At 39.8% G+C, this 16,253-nt stretch overlaps 1 protein-coding gene across 9 annotated transcripts in view; it reads left to right on the plus strand.

Moving 5' to 3' along the window:
- Window positions 1-16,253, plus strand: part of DLG2 (discs large MAGUK scaffold protein 2) — a 2,035,798-nt gene that overhangs the window by 1,253,343 nt on the left and 766,202 nt on the right. For all 9 annotated transcript variants that reach the window (XM_089676759.1, XM_089676760.1, XM_089676764.1 and 6 more), the window contains one exon: window positions 3,300-3,350. In XM_089676759.1, the coding sequence (XP_089532885.1) occupies window positions 3,300-3,350 (51 nt within the window). The remainder of the gene's footprint in view (window positions 1-3,299; window positions 3,351-16,253) is intronic.

The raw sequence follows: 16,253 nt of genomic DNA on the forward strand, positions 1-16,253 counted from the left end.
TATCAATTGCGCAATATGCAGCTGAAGTTGCATCATAATTTTGAATGGCTTACGTCATTAGATGGGTGAATATATCATGGAAACTAGAGCCAATCAACATTTTTTAGGGTCATTTTCGTTTTCAGCACCCCAAAATTATGTAAGATTAGCTAATTTTATGCCCAAAACTTTTTACCTGTTGAACAGTGTTATTGAAAAAACACATTGTGACAAACTTGAAATGATCATTTTTATGCTATATAATTGCCAAGATGCATTATGGTACATTTCCATCCAAAATTGAACTTATTTAAAGATTTTTTGCTAAGGCATCCATTTACTATATTAAATTGTACGTGTGCTATGACATTTTTAGAGATTTCTATATAAAAAAGTACTTTAAACTGAAAAAATGTAAGGTGTATCCACAATTTTGGCCACCAGTGTAACTTAAATGACTCAATAAAGGGTGTCACTTGAACTCTAACATTAATCGATGGCTAACATAGTACAACATTCTGCTACTGGTAAAATCTCAAAATGTTATATTTCTCCTTCACTTTTATTCTTGTGACATTGGTGACAAATAAAGAGGTTGGATTTCCCCAGTAGGGGACACAGGCAGCAATAAAAACTTGACAGAGAGTCTAATCATTTTCTTACACTAAAACAAACAAATCTCTAATCGAAAACAAACCAAAACAAAAAAAGGTTTTTACTTTAGATATATTTTAAAAGGAGCTTCCGTAACCTTCAGGAGCCATTTAAAACTGACTGCGCCCTCAAAAGCCACCAACAAACACCTTCATTTTGTCTTCCCCATTGACGTACTGTGCTTTGGTAAAAAAAGGGAAATTTTGCCAAAATTTCCTAAAATTTGCCAAAATTTCCTCAGTTTTGCAGAAATTCTTTATAAGTTATTATTGTGACAATGAAAGTCATTTTTGATGTTTCACTTCTTTTTTTTTACTAGCGTTGTCAGAAACTAATTTTTTTACCTTTATTTAGAGGGTGTTTATATAGACAGTCATCCCTAATTCTGTCTGAGCAAATGATACAGTATAACTGATGATAGAATAAGCCACCCACAGTATACAGTATTTTCCCCCAAATAAAAGTCTACCAACAGAACTCTGCCTATGTGTACTTGTACTAGTAAAATACAATCATGTGAAGTTCTTTTAATTGAAACTTTAGAGTATATTTTTTAAATGCACATTTGGAGTTTAACTAAATTATGTTGATTTTGATTATTTTTTATGTGATTTTTACTTTTAAATGCGGTTTTATGTTCCCGGTGTTTTGTTACTAGTTTTGCCAGAAACTCGTTTTTTTACCTTTATTTAGAGGGTGTTTATATAGAGGGGTATCCCTAATTCTGTCTGAGCAAGTCATACAATATAATTGATGATAGAATAAGCTACCCACAGTATACAGTATTTAAAAAAAAAAAAAAGTCTACCAACAGAGCTCTGCCCATTTACTTGCCAGAGTAGTAAAATACAATCATGTAGAGTACTTTTAATGGGAACTTTAGAGTGCCTTGTAATTATGTTGATTTTGATTATTTTTTATGTGATTTTTACTTTTAAATGTTGTTTCATGTTCCCAGTGTTGTGTTGCAAAATCAAAATTATAATTTGGACCAGCTTTTCTCAGTTTTGAGGAATCTTTGATAAAAGGTTTCAGATCTCAGGGAACCCCTGCTAATAATTACTATATCTGCAGGCCACAGTATAAGTAGCATTAGTAACTTGCAGAATGTTTTCAATTAAATTATAAAGAAGGTGGATTACCTTGTCTATTTAAAGTGGATCTTCAAAAGGATCTTTTTTTTTTTTAGTTGCCTTTTTTTTAATTAAAAGGTTCAGTCTTGACCCATCCACCCATGTCATTCATGTGGGTGAATAATGTGCACTGTGCTCCCTGTGCTTCCTGGGATATGCACGTCACATGCCCAAGGAGGCATTGTCCTCCATCAACATAGGAAAGGAGGCGGGCCTGCTACCCGAACCCAGAAGAGACAGGATGACATCACGAAGTACGTGATGGCGTGGGACCCCATCAGTGGAAGAAGGGAAGAGGATCTCAGCAAGAGAATGGATCGGCTGGGTGGGTGAGTATCTGATCTGTGCAGAAACTGTGTTCAAACTGAACCTTAAACTCATCCCTATTAGAGACAAGATTTAAAAAATTACATACAATGCTTAGACACAAAAACATTAAAGCGTATCTAAACCCAAGAGCAAAAATGTCAAATACTATAAGTCCTTAGCAGGGTCTGATTGACCATTCAGGCACTTGGGCACTGCCCGAGGGCCCAGGGTCAGTAGGGGGCCTCATGGGATACCCCTGGTACCTTTCATAGGCTTTTTTTGGTGTGGTTTGAGTGTGGGAGAGGACACAGGGGCCCCATGATCCCCTATTACCCGTGGGCCCCATGAGTTGTCAGTCCACCCCTGGTCCTAAGATGTGGTGGCTGCATTTGCTTTTTTAGGCTTTTTTTCTTACATGTTGACCTTTGATCCTGCCAATATCATACTTCCTGCAAAATGGTGAACGGACGGTGGGTGTTTGGTAGTCCACATTAAGAACTGCTAATAGGGACAAGTTTAATTTGACAAACATTTGCCAGGAGGTGGGCTTGAGGCTGATGACTTTTACTAGTGCATGTAAATAAATACATAAATAAATATAAAGCTCCCTTACAAATGTTAATGCCGTTCTGAAGGATATCCTTACTTTCTTTGAAGGGGGACACTTTGCCCATCCAGCAGCGTAGGCCAAGTCAAATACATCTGGTTATCAAAAGAGAGCATCCATAATAGTGCTGGAAGCAGCCATATTATTGGTTTGAATAGTATCATCACAAGTTTCTGTTTACTAATAGCTGTAGATGTAGAGGTAAGACTTTGTTAAAAGACAGCAAGCACATTATTATTATTATTATACAGGATTTATATAGTGCCAACAGTTTGCTCAGCGCTTTACAATATAACGGGAGACAATACAGCAACAATACAGTTCAATACAAGAGGGTTAGGTGGGCCTGATCCTGGGAGCTTACAATCTAGGACATAAAACCACGTGATAATATCCCAATCAAGAACTGCCCCTTTCACCATCACCAAGTAGATGATATATCGCCTTCTATATGGCTGGCTACTAATCATGTTACCCAACCTATTACAACCTGAAATTTGCTTAATGAGTACTAAATAAACTGAAAGATATTTTTTTTTAAATATACAGTATTATACTAGAAATGTCTATTGACTATAATATATTCAAACAATGTATTGCTCTTTTTTTTTTTCTAGATCAACGGGTCGGAAATTGAATATGAATTTGAAGAAATTACATTGGAGCGGGTAATTACATTAAACATTTTCTTCTATATTTCATAATTTAAAAAAATGTATATTTCTATGTTCATTTTTTTTTACTGACTGTAATTAATTTCTGTTCTTGGTGTAACTTTGTTTTTTTTATTTATTTATTTAAAGAGTCGTAGTTTTCTTGCTAGTTTGATATGAAGATATACTGTATATGTGTGTTTTCTGTGAGCCACCAAAATGCCAGTTTCATAAACTGACTTTTGTTTATTATATCTTATGGACGAACTTTGAGTGCCTATTTCCTCTTGTGACATATCATATAACCCAGTTCATGTGAGACAGCAATAAATGTATTTTGGATTGAGTGGTGGTACTGGTAATATATATTTGTTTATTTATGGTTTACATACACATAGCTATCTATATACAGTATATCTATATATATATCTATATATATATATATATATATATATATATATAAGTGATAATTATTATTACACAGGATTTATATAGCGCCAACAGTTTGCTCAGCACTTTACAATATAACGGGAGACAATACAGCAACAATACAGTTCAATACAAGAGGGTTAGAAGGGCCCTGCTCCTTGGAGCTTACAATCTAATATATATATATATATATATATATATATGTACAAAGCCGTCCACCACACTGCTCCGAACTACATCACTGACCTAATATCAAAGTACCGCCCAGCATGCACACTCCGCTCCTCACAAGACCTTCTTCTCTCTAGTTCCCTGGTCTCCTCCTCCCATGCCCGCCTCCAGGACTTCTCCAGGGTGTCACCCATCCTCTGGAACTCCCTGCCCCAACCCATCAGATTATCACCTACTCTCCTCTCCTTTAGGCGCACCCTGAAAACCCATCTCTTCAGGGAAGCCTACCCCACCCCCTGCTAACTTGACCGACCTCCTCCACTCTTCCTACCACTCCATCCCCCACAGCTATCTCCTCCTGTGCCACCATCCCCCCCTCCTAGATTGTAAGCTTGAAAGAGCAGGGCCCTCAATCCCCTCATGTTTTGCATTGTATTGTTGTTGTTCTGTCACATGTTCTGTCCCCCTTTGTAATGTACAGCGCTGAGCGAACTATTGGCTTTTTATAAATACTGTATAATAATAATAATAATAATAATAAATAAATATATATATATATATATATATATATATATATATATATATATAGAAAGAAAATAATAGGTAGGTGGCAAATACTTTTTTACAGCAATATATATATATATATTTTTTGCGCATTTGTCACACTTAAAAGATTCAGATCATCAAACTAATTTTAATATTACACAAAGAAATCCCAAATAAATACAAAATGAAGTTTTTAACTGATGGCTTCATTTATTAAGGTGAAAAGCTGTCGAAACTTGCTTGACCTTATGTGAAAAAGGAATTGCCCCCTAAATCTCCTGCTGCGTAACCCAAGTGCTCCTAAGCTTGAGGTCAGGGACTGATGGCCGGACATTCTCCTTCAGGATTCAGAATTCACGGTTCCATCCATTATGGCAATTCATCCAGGTCCTGAAGCTGCAAAGCAGCCCCAGACTATCACACTACCACCACCACGTTTGACTGTTGGGATAATGTTCTTTTTTATGAAATGCTGTGTTAGTTTTACGCCAGATGTAACGGGATGCACACCTTCCAAAAAGTGCAGCTTTTGTCTCATCAGTCTGCAGAATATTTTGCCAAAAGTCTTGGAGATAATCAAGATGTTTTTTGGCAAATGTGAGGCGAGCCTTTGTGTTCTTTTTGGTCAGCAGTGGCTTTCGTCTCGGAACTCTCCCATGGAGGCCAGTTTTTCCTAATCTCTTTCTTATTGTTGAATCGTGAACACTGACCTTAACTGAGGCAAGTGAGGCCTGCAGTTCTTTAGATGTTCTGGATTTTTTTATGACCTCCTGTATGGGCTATCGTTCTTGGAATCATTTTGGTAGGCTGGCCACTCCTGGGAAGGTTCACCACTGTTCCAAGTTTTCTCCATTTGTGGATATTGGCTCTCACCATGGTTCGCTGGAGTCCCAAATCCTTAGAAATGGCTTTGGAACTCTTACCATACTGATAAATGTCAATTACTTTATTTTAAAAATACTTAGTCACATATAGCAACTCCTCCACTGGCCATATACAGCAGAGGTTTTTAGAGGTATTTATAAATAAATTGAGGATTTTACACCATGTGAGATTCTTTTTTCTTTGGCTGTATCTGTACTTGAGGGAAGACTGTTGGAGGTGGAGAGTAAACTGCTGGTCCAGAACCCCCTTCTCTTATAGGGGAAAAGTGCTATACACCCCATATGATGATAGGGTAATGGTTTTTGGCGAGTGTTCTGTGTCAAAGGTGGAGGCATTTTGGTGTTTTCTATTCATTTGGAAGAATATAATGAAAGCATTTTGAAGCACAAAACATTACATGATGTAATGTACACTTTTTAGACACTTTGTGTTGGTTCTTTATAACACATATTGGATGTGTTATACAATTTGCCTGTGCATGGTTTGGTATATATAAATTGTTTTTTGTTTTGTTTTTTTTTAATTGATCATCTAGCGCAACTTTAAATGTATGACTAATCTCCGGAAGGGCGTCTTCACAGTAAGAGCTGTAAAAATGTAGAATACACTCCCTCAAAATGTGGTTTTGGCTAGCTCAGTAGATTATTTTAAAAAGTCCTGGATTTTTTCCTAAATACACATATTATAACTGGATACTAATATTTATAGGCAAAGTTGATCCAGGGAATATCTGTTGCCTTTTGGGGGATCAATAAAGAATTTTTTCCCCTGCTGAAGCAAATTGGATCATGCTTTCTTGGGGTTTTTTGCCTTCCTCTAGATCAACTGTGGGTGTGGGATTGTGTATATAGGATTGTATAAAAATGTGTCCCCTTCTATTGGTTGAACTAGAGGGATTTGTGTATTTTTCAACCAGACTAACTATGAAAAAAAATCCATAATTTTGAGCTGTCAATGAAACAGCAATAGAGGCAACATCTTACAAAGTGGACTCTTGTTTGAATGGCATGTTTAATTACTTTAAAGTGGATATTTGCCTGCAAATGCAACTTCCCTCTCTTGTTTTCTCTTGTTTCCACTTCCTAATACCTTGCCTAGATGTGGAAGATGTTGCCTTGCCCCCCCCCCCCCCCCACACACACACAGACACGACCCTTTAGGATAATTTGCTTGTGAAAGCACAGTAGGGTCCCGGCTGGGAGTTATCAGGAAGTGACTCCCAAAACCCAGATGGTGATACGGTCATCCTGAGAGGCTTCAGCTGTGTAGAGGACAGTACTGAACTGCCTGGCTGGAAGATATCCAATTCTTAAATGACAGAAGCGACAGTATTTGAATTTTCCAATTTTTCCTCCTGAGGTTCCTCTTTAAAGAAGAACTCAAGTGCATCTGAGCACCACAAACTGAAAACGTGATTTAATTCATGTTTAATATTCAAAGAAAACTCGCCCATCCATGTGTTCACATTTTATTTTGCTGAGAAATCACTTTAAAAAACACCCTTCTAGCATTTCTAACTGTGGCCATCTTGAGTAAGGATGGATGATTCATGTAGTATTTACTTTCTGGAATCCATCTGCCCTTAGTTCAGGCATGCATGCAGGAGGGTGTGCTTAGCTGGGAAAGCCCCTCCTCCCGTCCTCCATATTAAAGAAAAAAAAATTCCATTGAAAACTTCTGGGATGTATGACATCATTTTGGCTTAGGCCAGAAACCAGAAAGTCACTGAAGAAAAAAGGTTAAAAGAAGTAAATATAATATACCTTCCTATCTGTTTATTAATTCTATCAGTTTAAGGATTACAAATTATTAGTGTTGGTCGATATAGTTAGTTCTGCTCAGGGGCGGACTGACAACTCATGGGGCCCCCGGGCAATAGGGGATCATGGGGCCCCTGTGTCCTTGCCCAAACTCAAAAAAGCCTATGAGAAAGGTACCAGGGGCATCTCATGGGGCCCCCTACTGACCCCGGGCCCTCGGGCAGTGCCCGAGTTTCCAAATGGTCAGTCCGCCCCTGGTTCTGCTTTAAGATTTCATCTCACTTTCTATTGTGGTGAGGTTAAGTTATGTCTAAAATGGGTCAAGGATGCCAGAATTTATTGAATTTACTGATAAAGTTAGTCTGCTAAGTATTCCATGGTATATAATGTGTTTATAGAGGTCTTCCTTTGATCGTGGGGATATCTTTTTCCATTTTAAGGCTATTAAACACCTGGCTGCAGTTAAAATGTGGTTTATTAACTTTGTAGCTAATTTGGTCAAGTTTGGTACAGGTAAGCAGGGTGGACTGACCATTTGGAAACTCGGGCACTGCCCAAGGGGCCGGGGTCAGTAGGGGGCCCCATGAGATGCCCCTGGTACCTTTTTCATAGGCTTTTTTGAGTTTGGGCAAGGGCACAAGGGCCCCATGATCCCCTATTGCCCAGGGGCCCCATGAGTTGTCAGTCCGCCCCTGGGCCCCAGGACAGGAAGTGGAAGGGCATCTCCCCATCAGAGCACAGGCAGCAAAAAAATGTAACCCTAAAGTTTTAACCCTTCAAGACTTCATCCAAAATTAAAAACAAAATGTGCCTATTCATACACTTTCAAGAGACTTAATATTATTTTAAAACATATTACACCTGGAAATAATTGTGATAATTATCTCACTCAGCAAATTAGATTTTCTCAAAAACAAAGCATGCTTCCTGTCCAGATACATCAGCCCATACTGTAGCCTTTGCTATGAAAATGGCAGAAACTACTAAATTCTTTTTGGAAAATATTTTTGAAGATATCTTCTTTAAAAAGTTAGAACGATAGTGTTGACAGATCACATTTACCCATGTGTACCAGTTTTTCCATATCAGCCCATATGGGGGTTCTATTTAACTTTTTAACTTTACTACATGAAATTTTTATGCTGGGTTTTGCAATTAGTCAAGTTAGGCATTGGGGTTGATTTACTAAAATAATAAAGACTGCTGTTCAATTAATATGTTTGTAAAGTAAGGTGACGTTGTTTTCCCCGGCCACTTTATTAGGTACACCTGTTCAATTGCTTGGTAGCACAAATTGCTAATCAGCCAATCACATGGCAGCAACCCAATGCATTAAGGCTTCTAGACGTGCTAAAAACGACTTGCTGAAGTACAAACCGAGCATCAGAATGGGGAAGAAAGGGAATTTAAGTGAAGTTAAGGGACATTTGAACATGGCATGGTTGTTGCTCTGAGTATTTCAAAAATTGCTGATCTACTGGGATTTTCATGCACAGTCATCTCTAGGCTTTACAGAGAATGGTCCGAAAAAGAGAAAAATATCCAGTGAGCGGCAATTGTGTGGACGAAAATGCATTGTTGATGTCAGAGGTCAGCGGAGAATGGGCAGATTGGTTGCTGTGATATTCAGATGGTAGGGTCAGAATTTGGCATAAACAGCATGAAAGCATGGATCCGCTTGCCTTGTATCAACAGTTAAGGCTGCTGGTGGTGGTGGTGTAATGGAGTGGGGGATACTTTCTTGACACTGGCAAGCTGTACCTAATAAATTGGCCGGTGAGTGTATATGAACAGGATATGTACAAAAAAAATGTTGACAGATGATCATCTTTTCAAAGTGAACTATCATTTGCTTTACTAGTGTAGTGCAACTCTCTAGGGATTGCTGATGAATGCAGTCCTATTTCCCCACTTAGAGTACACATAGCCAGGCACCCAGCATTCTCCTCACTCTTCCACTGGCTACAAAGAACAGTATGGGGGTTTCTTTTTTTGTTGTTCTTTTTTATTGGGAACAATGAACTTGGATAGGGAAAGGGAACAGAGGATACCCAATAAACTGTAGAACTGAATAACTTGAGGAGTGCTCAACTTTCTGGTTGTACTGTACAAAAAGGAATGTCCCACAGGATCTCTGATGATGGTGACCTGTACTCCTTCTAAAAGATACACACACTCACTAGCTCTTTAGCATTGGATAACTTACTCACAGGATCAGCAGTTGTCTCCTGCTGATATTCACCAGGCTCTTTCTAATGAGGGAGATGTAGATTCACACCACCATAGGACAGCTGGACTCTTCTCCACCAACTTCCACCTGGCTCTCTCCATTGAGCTTCTCCAGACTCAACTTGATCCTGGACTCAAGCTCGCAATTAGTACCCCTAGTTAAGCCTAGCTGGGACCTCGGAGTCTTCCTAACGGTTTTGTCTAGAAATCTGCCCCAGGGGCAGAGCCCCCCCCCCTCCACACACACACTCAGGGGTCTCCTCCAAGAGGACTGTACCTAGGAACTCTGCACCCTGCTGTGCACACCTGAGCCTATTTATGGGCTCTTTCACCACCTACTGGGCACACCTTCCCAGGGATTGGCTGGAGTCTCATAAATATTCAGGATGCATGCCCTGTTCTTCCTCCCACTATGATTCTAGAATCCTCCAGAAGACGGGGAAGTAACAAAGCAGCAGTCTATGAGACACTAAACAGCCCTAAATAATCAACCCCCTGATCCTCTGATTACAGTGGAAACAACCAAATTTACCTAATCCTCTACAACTTACTAAATCAATTCTATTGTCAGCAAAATACTAAGGAAGAGTTTTTAGTTTTAATTTATACCCAAGAATAGTAGTAATGGTTCTCAAATCTGACCTCCAGCCTTCCCTTTAGTCTTGCACAGTTGTACAGGCTCCTCTCCTGTACTGGAATTGCTTTGATTTCAATGAACTCTGTGCATTAGAAGCTGCAGCAAGTCAGATAGAACCCGTCTCATTTCCTCTCTAGATGAACCTTTTCCTTCACGGCCTAACTGTCCCTTCTTTGGATTTCAGTTGTTTTAAATATAAAGACTTAGCATCACATGTGGACATTACCTAGGGCAGTCTATAAGCAGGACCTAATGGGGCAAGGATGCTTGTGACATAATAATATTGGCGTAAGGCCAATGTGGTGCCAATATTTAAAAAGGGGTCAAAATCTTTACCAAGTAATTATAGACCTGTTAGTTTACCTTCTATAGCTGGAAAGATATTGGAGAGTTTAATAAAAGACCACATAGAGGAGTTCTTGCTGGAAAAAAATATTTTAAGCAACAGACAGCATGGATTCATGAAAGACAGAAGTTGTTGAACAAATCTGATTTCTTTTTATGAGGCTGTGAGCAAGACCTTGGACAGAGGGGTGGTGGTGGTCGTGGTATACTTGGACAGAGGGGTGGCGGTGGACGTGGTATACTTGAACAGAGGGGTGGCGGTGGTCGTGGTATACTTGGACAGAGGGGTGGCGGTGGATGTGGTATACTTGGACAGAGGGGTGGCGGTGGACATGGTATACTTGGACAGAGGGGTGGCGGTGGACATGGTATACTTGGACAGAGGGGTGGCGGTGGACGTGGTATACTTAGATTTTGTAAAACGTTTGACACAGTTCCCCACACATGGCTAATGTGTAAGGTAAAGTCTACGGACTTGGAAAAATCTGTATGTAAATGGCCAGAAAACTGGCTAAAAGATCGTATTCAAAAAAGTAGTGGTTAATGATTCATACTCTGAATGGTCTAGGGCAGTGGTGGGCAACCTTTTTTTTCAACTGAGCCAAATCTCGCCAAAACCACGATTGAAATTTATTTTGAGAGCCACATTTTTAAAACTGAAAATACATAGGATGGTACACTGTTTTTAGTTTCAATAAGTTTTTATAGTAATTCATCCCCCATAGTAATTCATCCCCCATATAGTAATTCATCCCCCATAGTAATTCATCCCCCATATAGTAATTCATCCCCCATATAGTAATTCATCCCCCATAGTAATTCATCCCCCCTATAGTAATTCATCCCCCCTATAGTAATTCATCCCCCATAGTAATTCATCCCCCCTATAGTAATTCATCCCCCATATAGTAATTCATCCCCCATATTAATTCATCCCCCATATAGTAATTCATCCCCCATATAGTAATTCATCCCCCATAGTAATTCATCCCCCATAGTAATTCATCCCCCATATAGTAATTCATCCCCCATAGTAATTCATCCCCCATATAGTAATTAATCCCCCATATAGTAATTCATCCCCCATAGTAATTCATCCCCCATATAGTAATTAATCCCCCATATAGTAATTCATCCCCCATAGTAATTCATCCCTTATATAGTAATTCATCCCCCATAGTAATTCATCCCCCATATAGTAATTAATCCCCCATATAGTAATTCATCCCCCATAGTAATTCATCCCCCATATAGTAATTCATCCCCCATAGTAATTCATCCCCCATATAGTAATTCATCCCCCATATAGTAATTCATCCCCCATAGTAATTCATCCCCCCTATAGTAATTCATCCCCCCTATAGTAATTCATCCCCCATAGTAATTCATCCCCCCTATAGTAATTCATCCCCCCTATAGTAATTCATCCCCCATATTAATTCATCCCCCATATAGTAATTCATCCCCCATATAGTAATTCATCCCCCATAGTAATTCATCCCCCATAGTAATTCATCCCCCATATAGTAATTCATCCCCCATAGTAATTCATCCCCCATATAGTAATTAATCCCCCATATAGTAATTCATCCCCCATAGTAATTCATCCCCCATATAGTAATTAATCCCCCATATAGTAATTCATCCCCCATAGTAATTCATCCCTTATATAGTAATTCATCCCCCATAGTAATTCATCCCCCATATAGTAATTAATCCCCCATATAGTAATTCATCCCCCATAGTAATTCATCCCCCATATAGTAATTCATCCCCCATACAGTAATTCATCCCCCATGCAGTAATTCATCCCCCATACAGTAATTCATCCCCCCCTATAGTAATTCATCCCCCATATAGTAATTCATCCCCCATATAGTAATTCATCCCCCATAGTAATTCATCCCCCATAGTAATTCATCCCCCCTATAGTAATTCATCCCCCATAGTAATTCATCCCCCCTATAGTAATTCATCCCCCCTATAGTAATTCATCCCCCATATAGTAATTCATCCACCATATTAATTCATCCCTCATATAGTAGTAGTAAGTAAGTAGCAAGTAGTAAGCCAAGTCCCCCCTGTGTCAATTCACTTACCTTTGCTCCGCGCGTTCCTCTCGCTGTGTTCCCGCGCCGTTCCGGTCTTCAGGGCGGACTGTGAGAGGAGCCTAGTTCCTCTCACGTTCGTCACGCTGCCCCGCCTACACACATCCTGACAGCCAATCACTGGCTATCAGGATGTGAGTGGCAGCGAGACTGGCCAATCAATGCATTTGAGCGCGCTGCCCTGGCGGTTTTTTTTTTGGATCACGCTGCAGAGTCCCTGCCGCCCGAGAGGAGGGAGGGGAGTGGGCGCCCGGCACTCAAGAGCCGCATTAAAGCGTGTAAAGAGCCGCATGTGGCTCGCGAGCCGCGGCTTGCCGACCACTGGTCTAGGGTCATCAGTGGTGTACCCCAAGGTTCAGTGTTGAGACCCTTACTTTTTAATATATTTATAAACAATATAGGGTCGGGGATTATAAATCCCATTTCAGTCTTTGCAGATGACACCAAGCTGTGCTGTGGAATAACGTCCTTACAGGATGTCTCCAACTTACAAGCCGACCTCAGTGCTCTGTGTAACTGGGCAACTATGTGGCAAATGAGGTTTAATGTTGATAAATGAAAGGTTCTGCACTTGGGGGATAAGAATATGCATGCATCATACATACTAGGGGGGGGGTACAACTGGGGGAATCAATGGTGGAGAAGGATCTGAGGAACAATGAACTTGGATAGGTAGATCACAAGCTTAATAATGTCATGCAATGCCAAGCTGCGGTTTCTAAAGCGAGCAAAATCCTCTCTTGTATTAAAAGAAGTATAGACTCCAGAGAGAGAGAGATATCATATTACCCCGGTACAAATCATTAGTAATACCTCATCTGGAATATGCAGTTTAGTTTTGAGCATCAATTCACTAAAAGAACATTGGGGAACTGGAGAAAGTACAGAGAAGGGCAACCAAACTGATAAGAGGCATGGAGGAGCTCAGCTATGAGGAAAGATTAGAGGAACTGAATTTATTCTCTCTTGAGAAGAGGAGATTAAGGGGGGATATGATCACCATGTATAATACATAAGGGGGGGATATGATCTCCATGTATAATACATAAAGGGGGATATGATCTCCATGTATAATACATAAGGGGGGATATGATCTCCATGTATAATACATAAGGGGGGATATGATCTCCATGTATAATACATAAGGGGGGGATATGATCTCCATGTATAATACATAAGGGGGATATGATCTCCATGTATAATACATAAGGGGGGATATGATCACCATGTATAATACATAAGGGGGGATATGATCACCATGTATAATACATAAGGGGGGATATGATCTCCATGTATAATACATAAGGGGGATATGATCTCCATGTATAATACATAAGGGGGGATATGATCTCCATGTATAATACATAAGGGGGGGATATGATCTCCATGTATAATACATAAGGGGAGATATGATCTCCATGGATAATACATAAGGGGGGATATGATCTCCATGTATAATACATAAGGGGGGATATGATCTCCATGTATAATACATAAGGGGGGATATGATCTCCATGTATAATACATAAGGGGGGGATATGATCTCCATGTATAATACATAAGGGGGGATATGATCACCATGTATAATACATAAGGGGGGATATGATCTCCATGTATAATACATAAGGGGGGGATATGATCTCCATGTATAAATATATCAGTGGTACATATAGTGAACTTGGTGTAGTTATTCACCCTAAGGTCATCACAGAGGACAAGGGGGCACTCTTTATGTCTGGAGGAAAAGAAATTAAATCTCCAAATTTGGAAAGGTTTCTTCACAGTGAGAGCTGTGAGAATGTGGAATAGACTCCCTCAAGAGTTGGTTCTGGCCAGCTCAGTGGATTGCTTCTAAAAAGGCATGGATTGTTTCTTAGATACACAGAATATAACTGGATACTAACATTTATAGGTAACGTTCATCCAGGGAATATCCAATTGCCTCTTGGGGGATCAGGAAGGATTTTTTTTCCCAGCAGAAGCAAATTAGATCATGCTTTGCTGGGTTTTTTTTTTTTGCCTTCCTCTGGATTAACTGTGGGTGTAGGATTATAACTTGTTTTTTCTATGGTTGAACTGGATGGACTATTGTCTTTTTTCAGCCAAACTAACTATGTAACTATGTAATATGGGTCAATTATGTCATTAGCATCTCCACCCTTTTGTGTATGTCACCTGTGGGGCAGGGAATTACCTGCCAACAGCTAACTTTGGGGTTCGGGCCAAACCCAAACGTATCTGTAGTATCCATTGAGATAGTGAAGCCCACATTTTAGCATTGTCAGCAGAACAAGTTTTGTGGGTTTAGCTTCCAGTGGGGACACCAGTTCCATGGACATCTGCCTAAGAGTGGAGTTCACCTTACTTTGAGTTTTCTAGACAGGATTTGAATGGAAATTTCTCCATTTGAGACAGTAAAAACCCTATCACAAAAAATAAAAAATTGGTTACAGGACACTATAAAGTATAATCTGTGTTTTACCACGTATGGTTCATTAAAGGCTTCCTTTATCTTTATTTGAGTTTTTATTTTATGACTCACAGCAACATCTGCCAGCCAAGGGATACAAACTCCTAACACATTCATTTGTGGCTCCATTATATAAACATACGAGGAACAGCTTGTTTAAATTTTAGCTGTATATTACTGAAGTCATTTTACAATCAGTGTTAAAGGAATGATTTTCACCTAATTATCTTTCTCAGTAGTGTCTGCCACTGTCGCCTATCGAATACTAATGGAGATATTAAAATTATTAGTGACTGCGTCTCTTCGGTTTCTTGCAATTTCAATGTACGCATTTAATTAGGAATGAATCTTTAAAGCAGTGGACTGTGAAGCTGAAAGTTCTTCTATGACTGCCAATTCCTTGTAATATCGCTGCGGCCAGACTAAATTGCTGTTCATTTGACGCAATGGGGGCTACCTGTTTTTGAACCAAAACAATGCAGATGCGCTATGATGGACACGTTCTTCTTAAAACAGAACTCCAGTTACATTTTTTATTTTTTCATGCAGTGGGGCTGTGCTCGCACTGCATGGGTTAACTCAGGGCTCAAAATTTCAAGTCCTAAGCTACTAGCCAGGACTTAAGAGTTACTCGCCACCAGTTGCCCCACCCAACCCCTAACCTGCCCCGTCCCTAATTCCGCCCCTAAACACACCCTTTTAAATTAACTCATAAAATTGCACTGTTAAATATTGTATGCAGAATGAAGGAAGGGAAGAGAAGGAAGGAAGAAAGGAAATAGAAGGAAGGGGTGGATGGAAGGAAGGGATGGGTGGGTGGAAGGAAGGTGTGCAAGGAAGGATAGGAGGGAAGGGAGGGGTGGGTGGAGGAAAGAAAGGAAGGAAGGGTGGGTAGAAGGAAGGAAGGGAGAGTGAGTGGAAGGAAGGGAGGGGTGGGTGGAAGAGACGTCTAGGCCATCCATGTAATTGAACTCCTCAAAAGGAGCATCTTCTGATGAGAACAGTTGAAGAAAATCGCCATGCAAGTTCACTGCAGTTAGCTAAAGAAGTTTCTAAACTACCCCCCACTCTCTCCAAAACATAAAAAAAAGTTTTGTCTTCAGTTATACTTTAAAGTCGTTTTGATGTGACTTTCACTGTTTGATGCAAAAAAGAAAGAAAAGATCTGGCACACAAATAGCACCAGTGACCTATAGCCAGCCTTGGTAATACAAGCAGTAATATATAAAAATCCTTAATAGTCTACAACATCCATATATTCCTAGTTGGCTCCGGCGGCAGCCATCCGCAGAGTTTGGCCAGCTCTGTATGGAAAAAGTTTACTATTATCATTGTAAG

This window comes from Staurois parvus, unplaced genomic scaffold, assembly GCF_062004578.1.
Source record: "Staurois parvus isolate SC_StPar_1 unplaced genomic scaffold, SC_StPar_1.0 ptg000173l, whole genome shotgun sequence".
NCBI lineage: Eukaryota > Metazoa > Chordata > Amphibia > Anura > Ranidae > Staurois > Staurois parvus.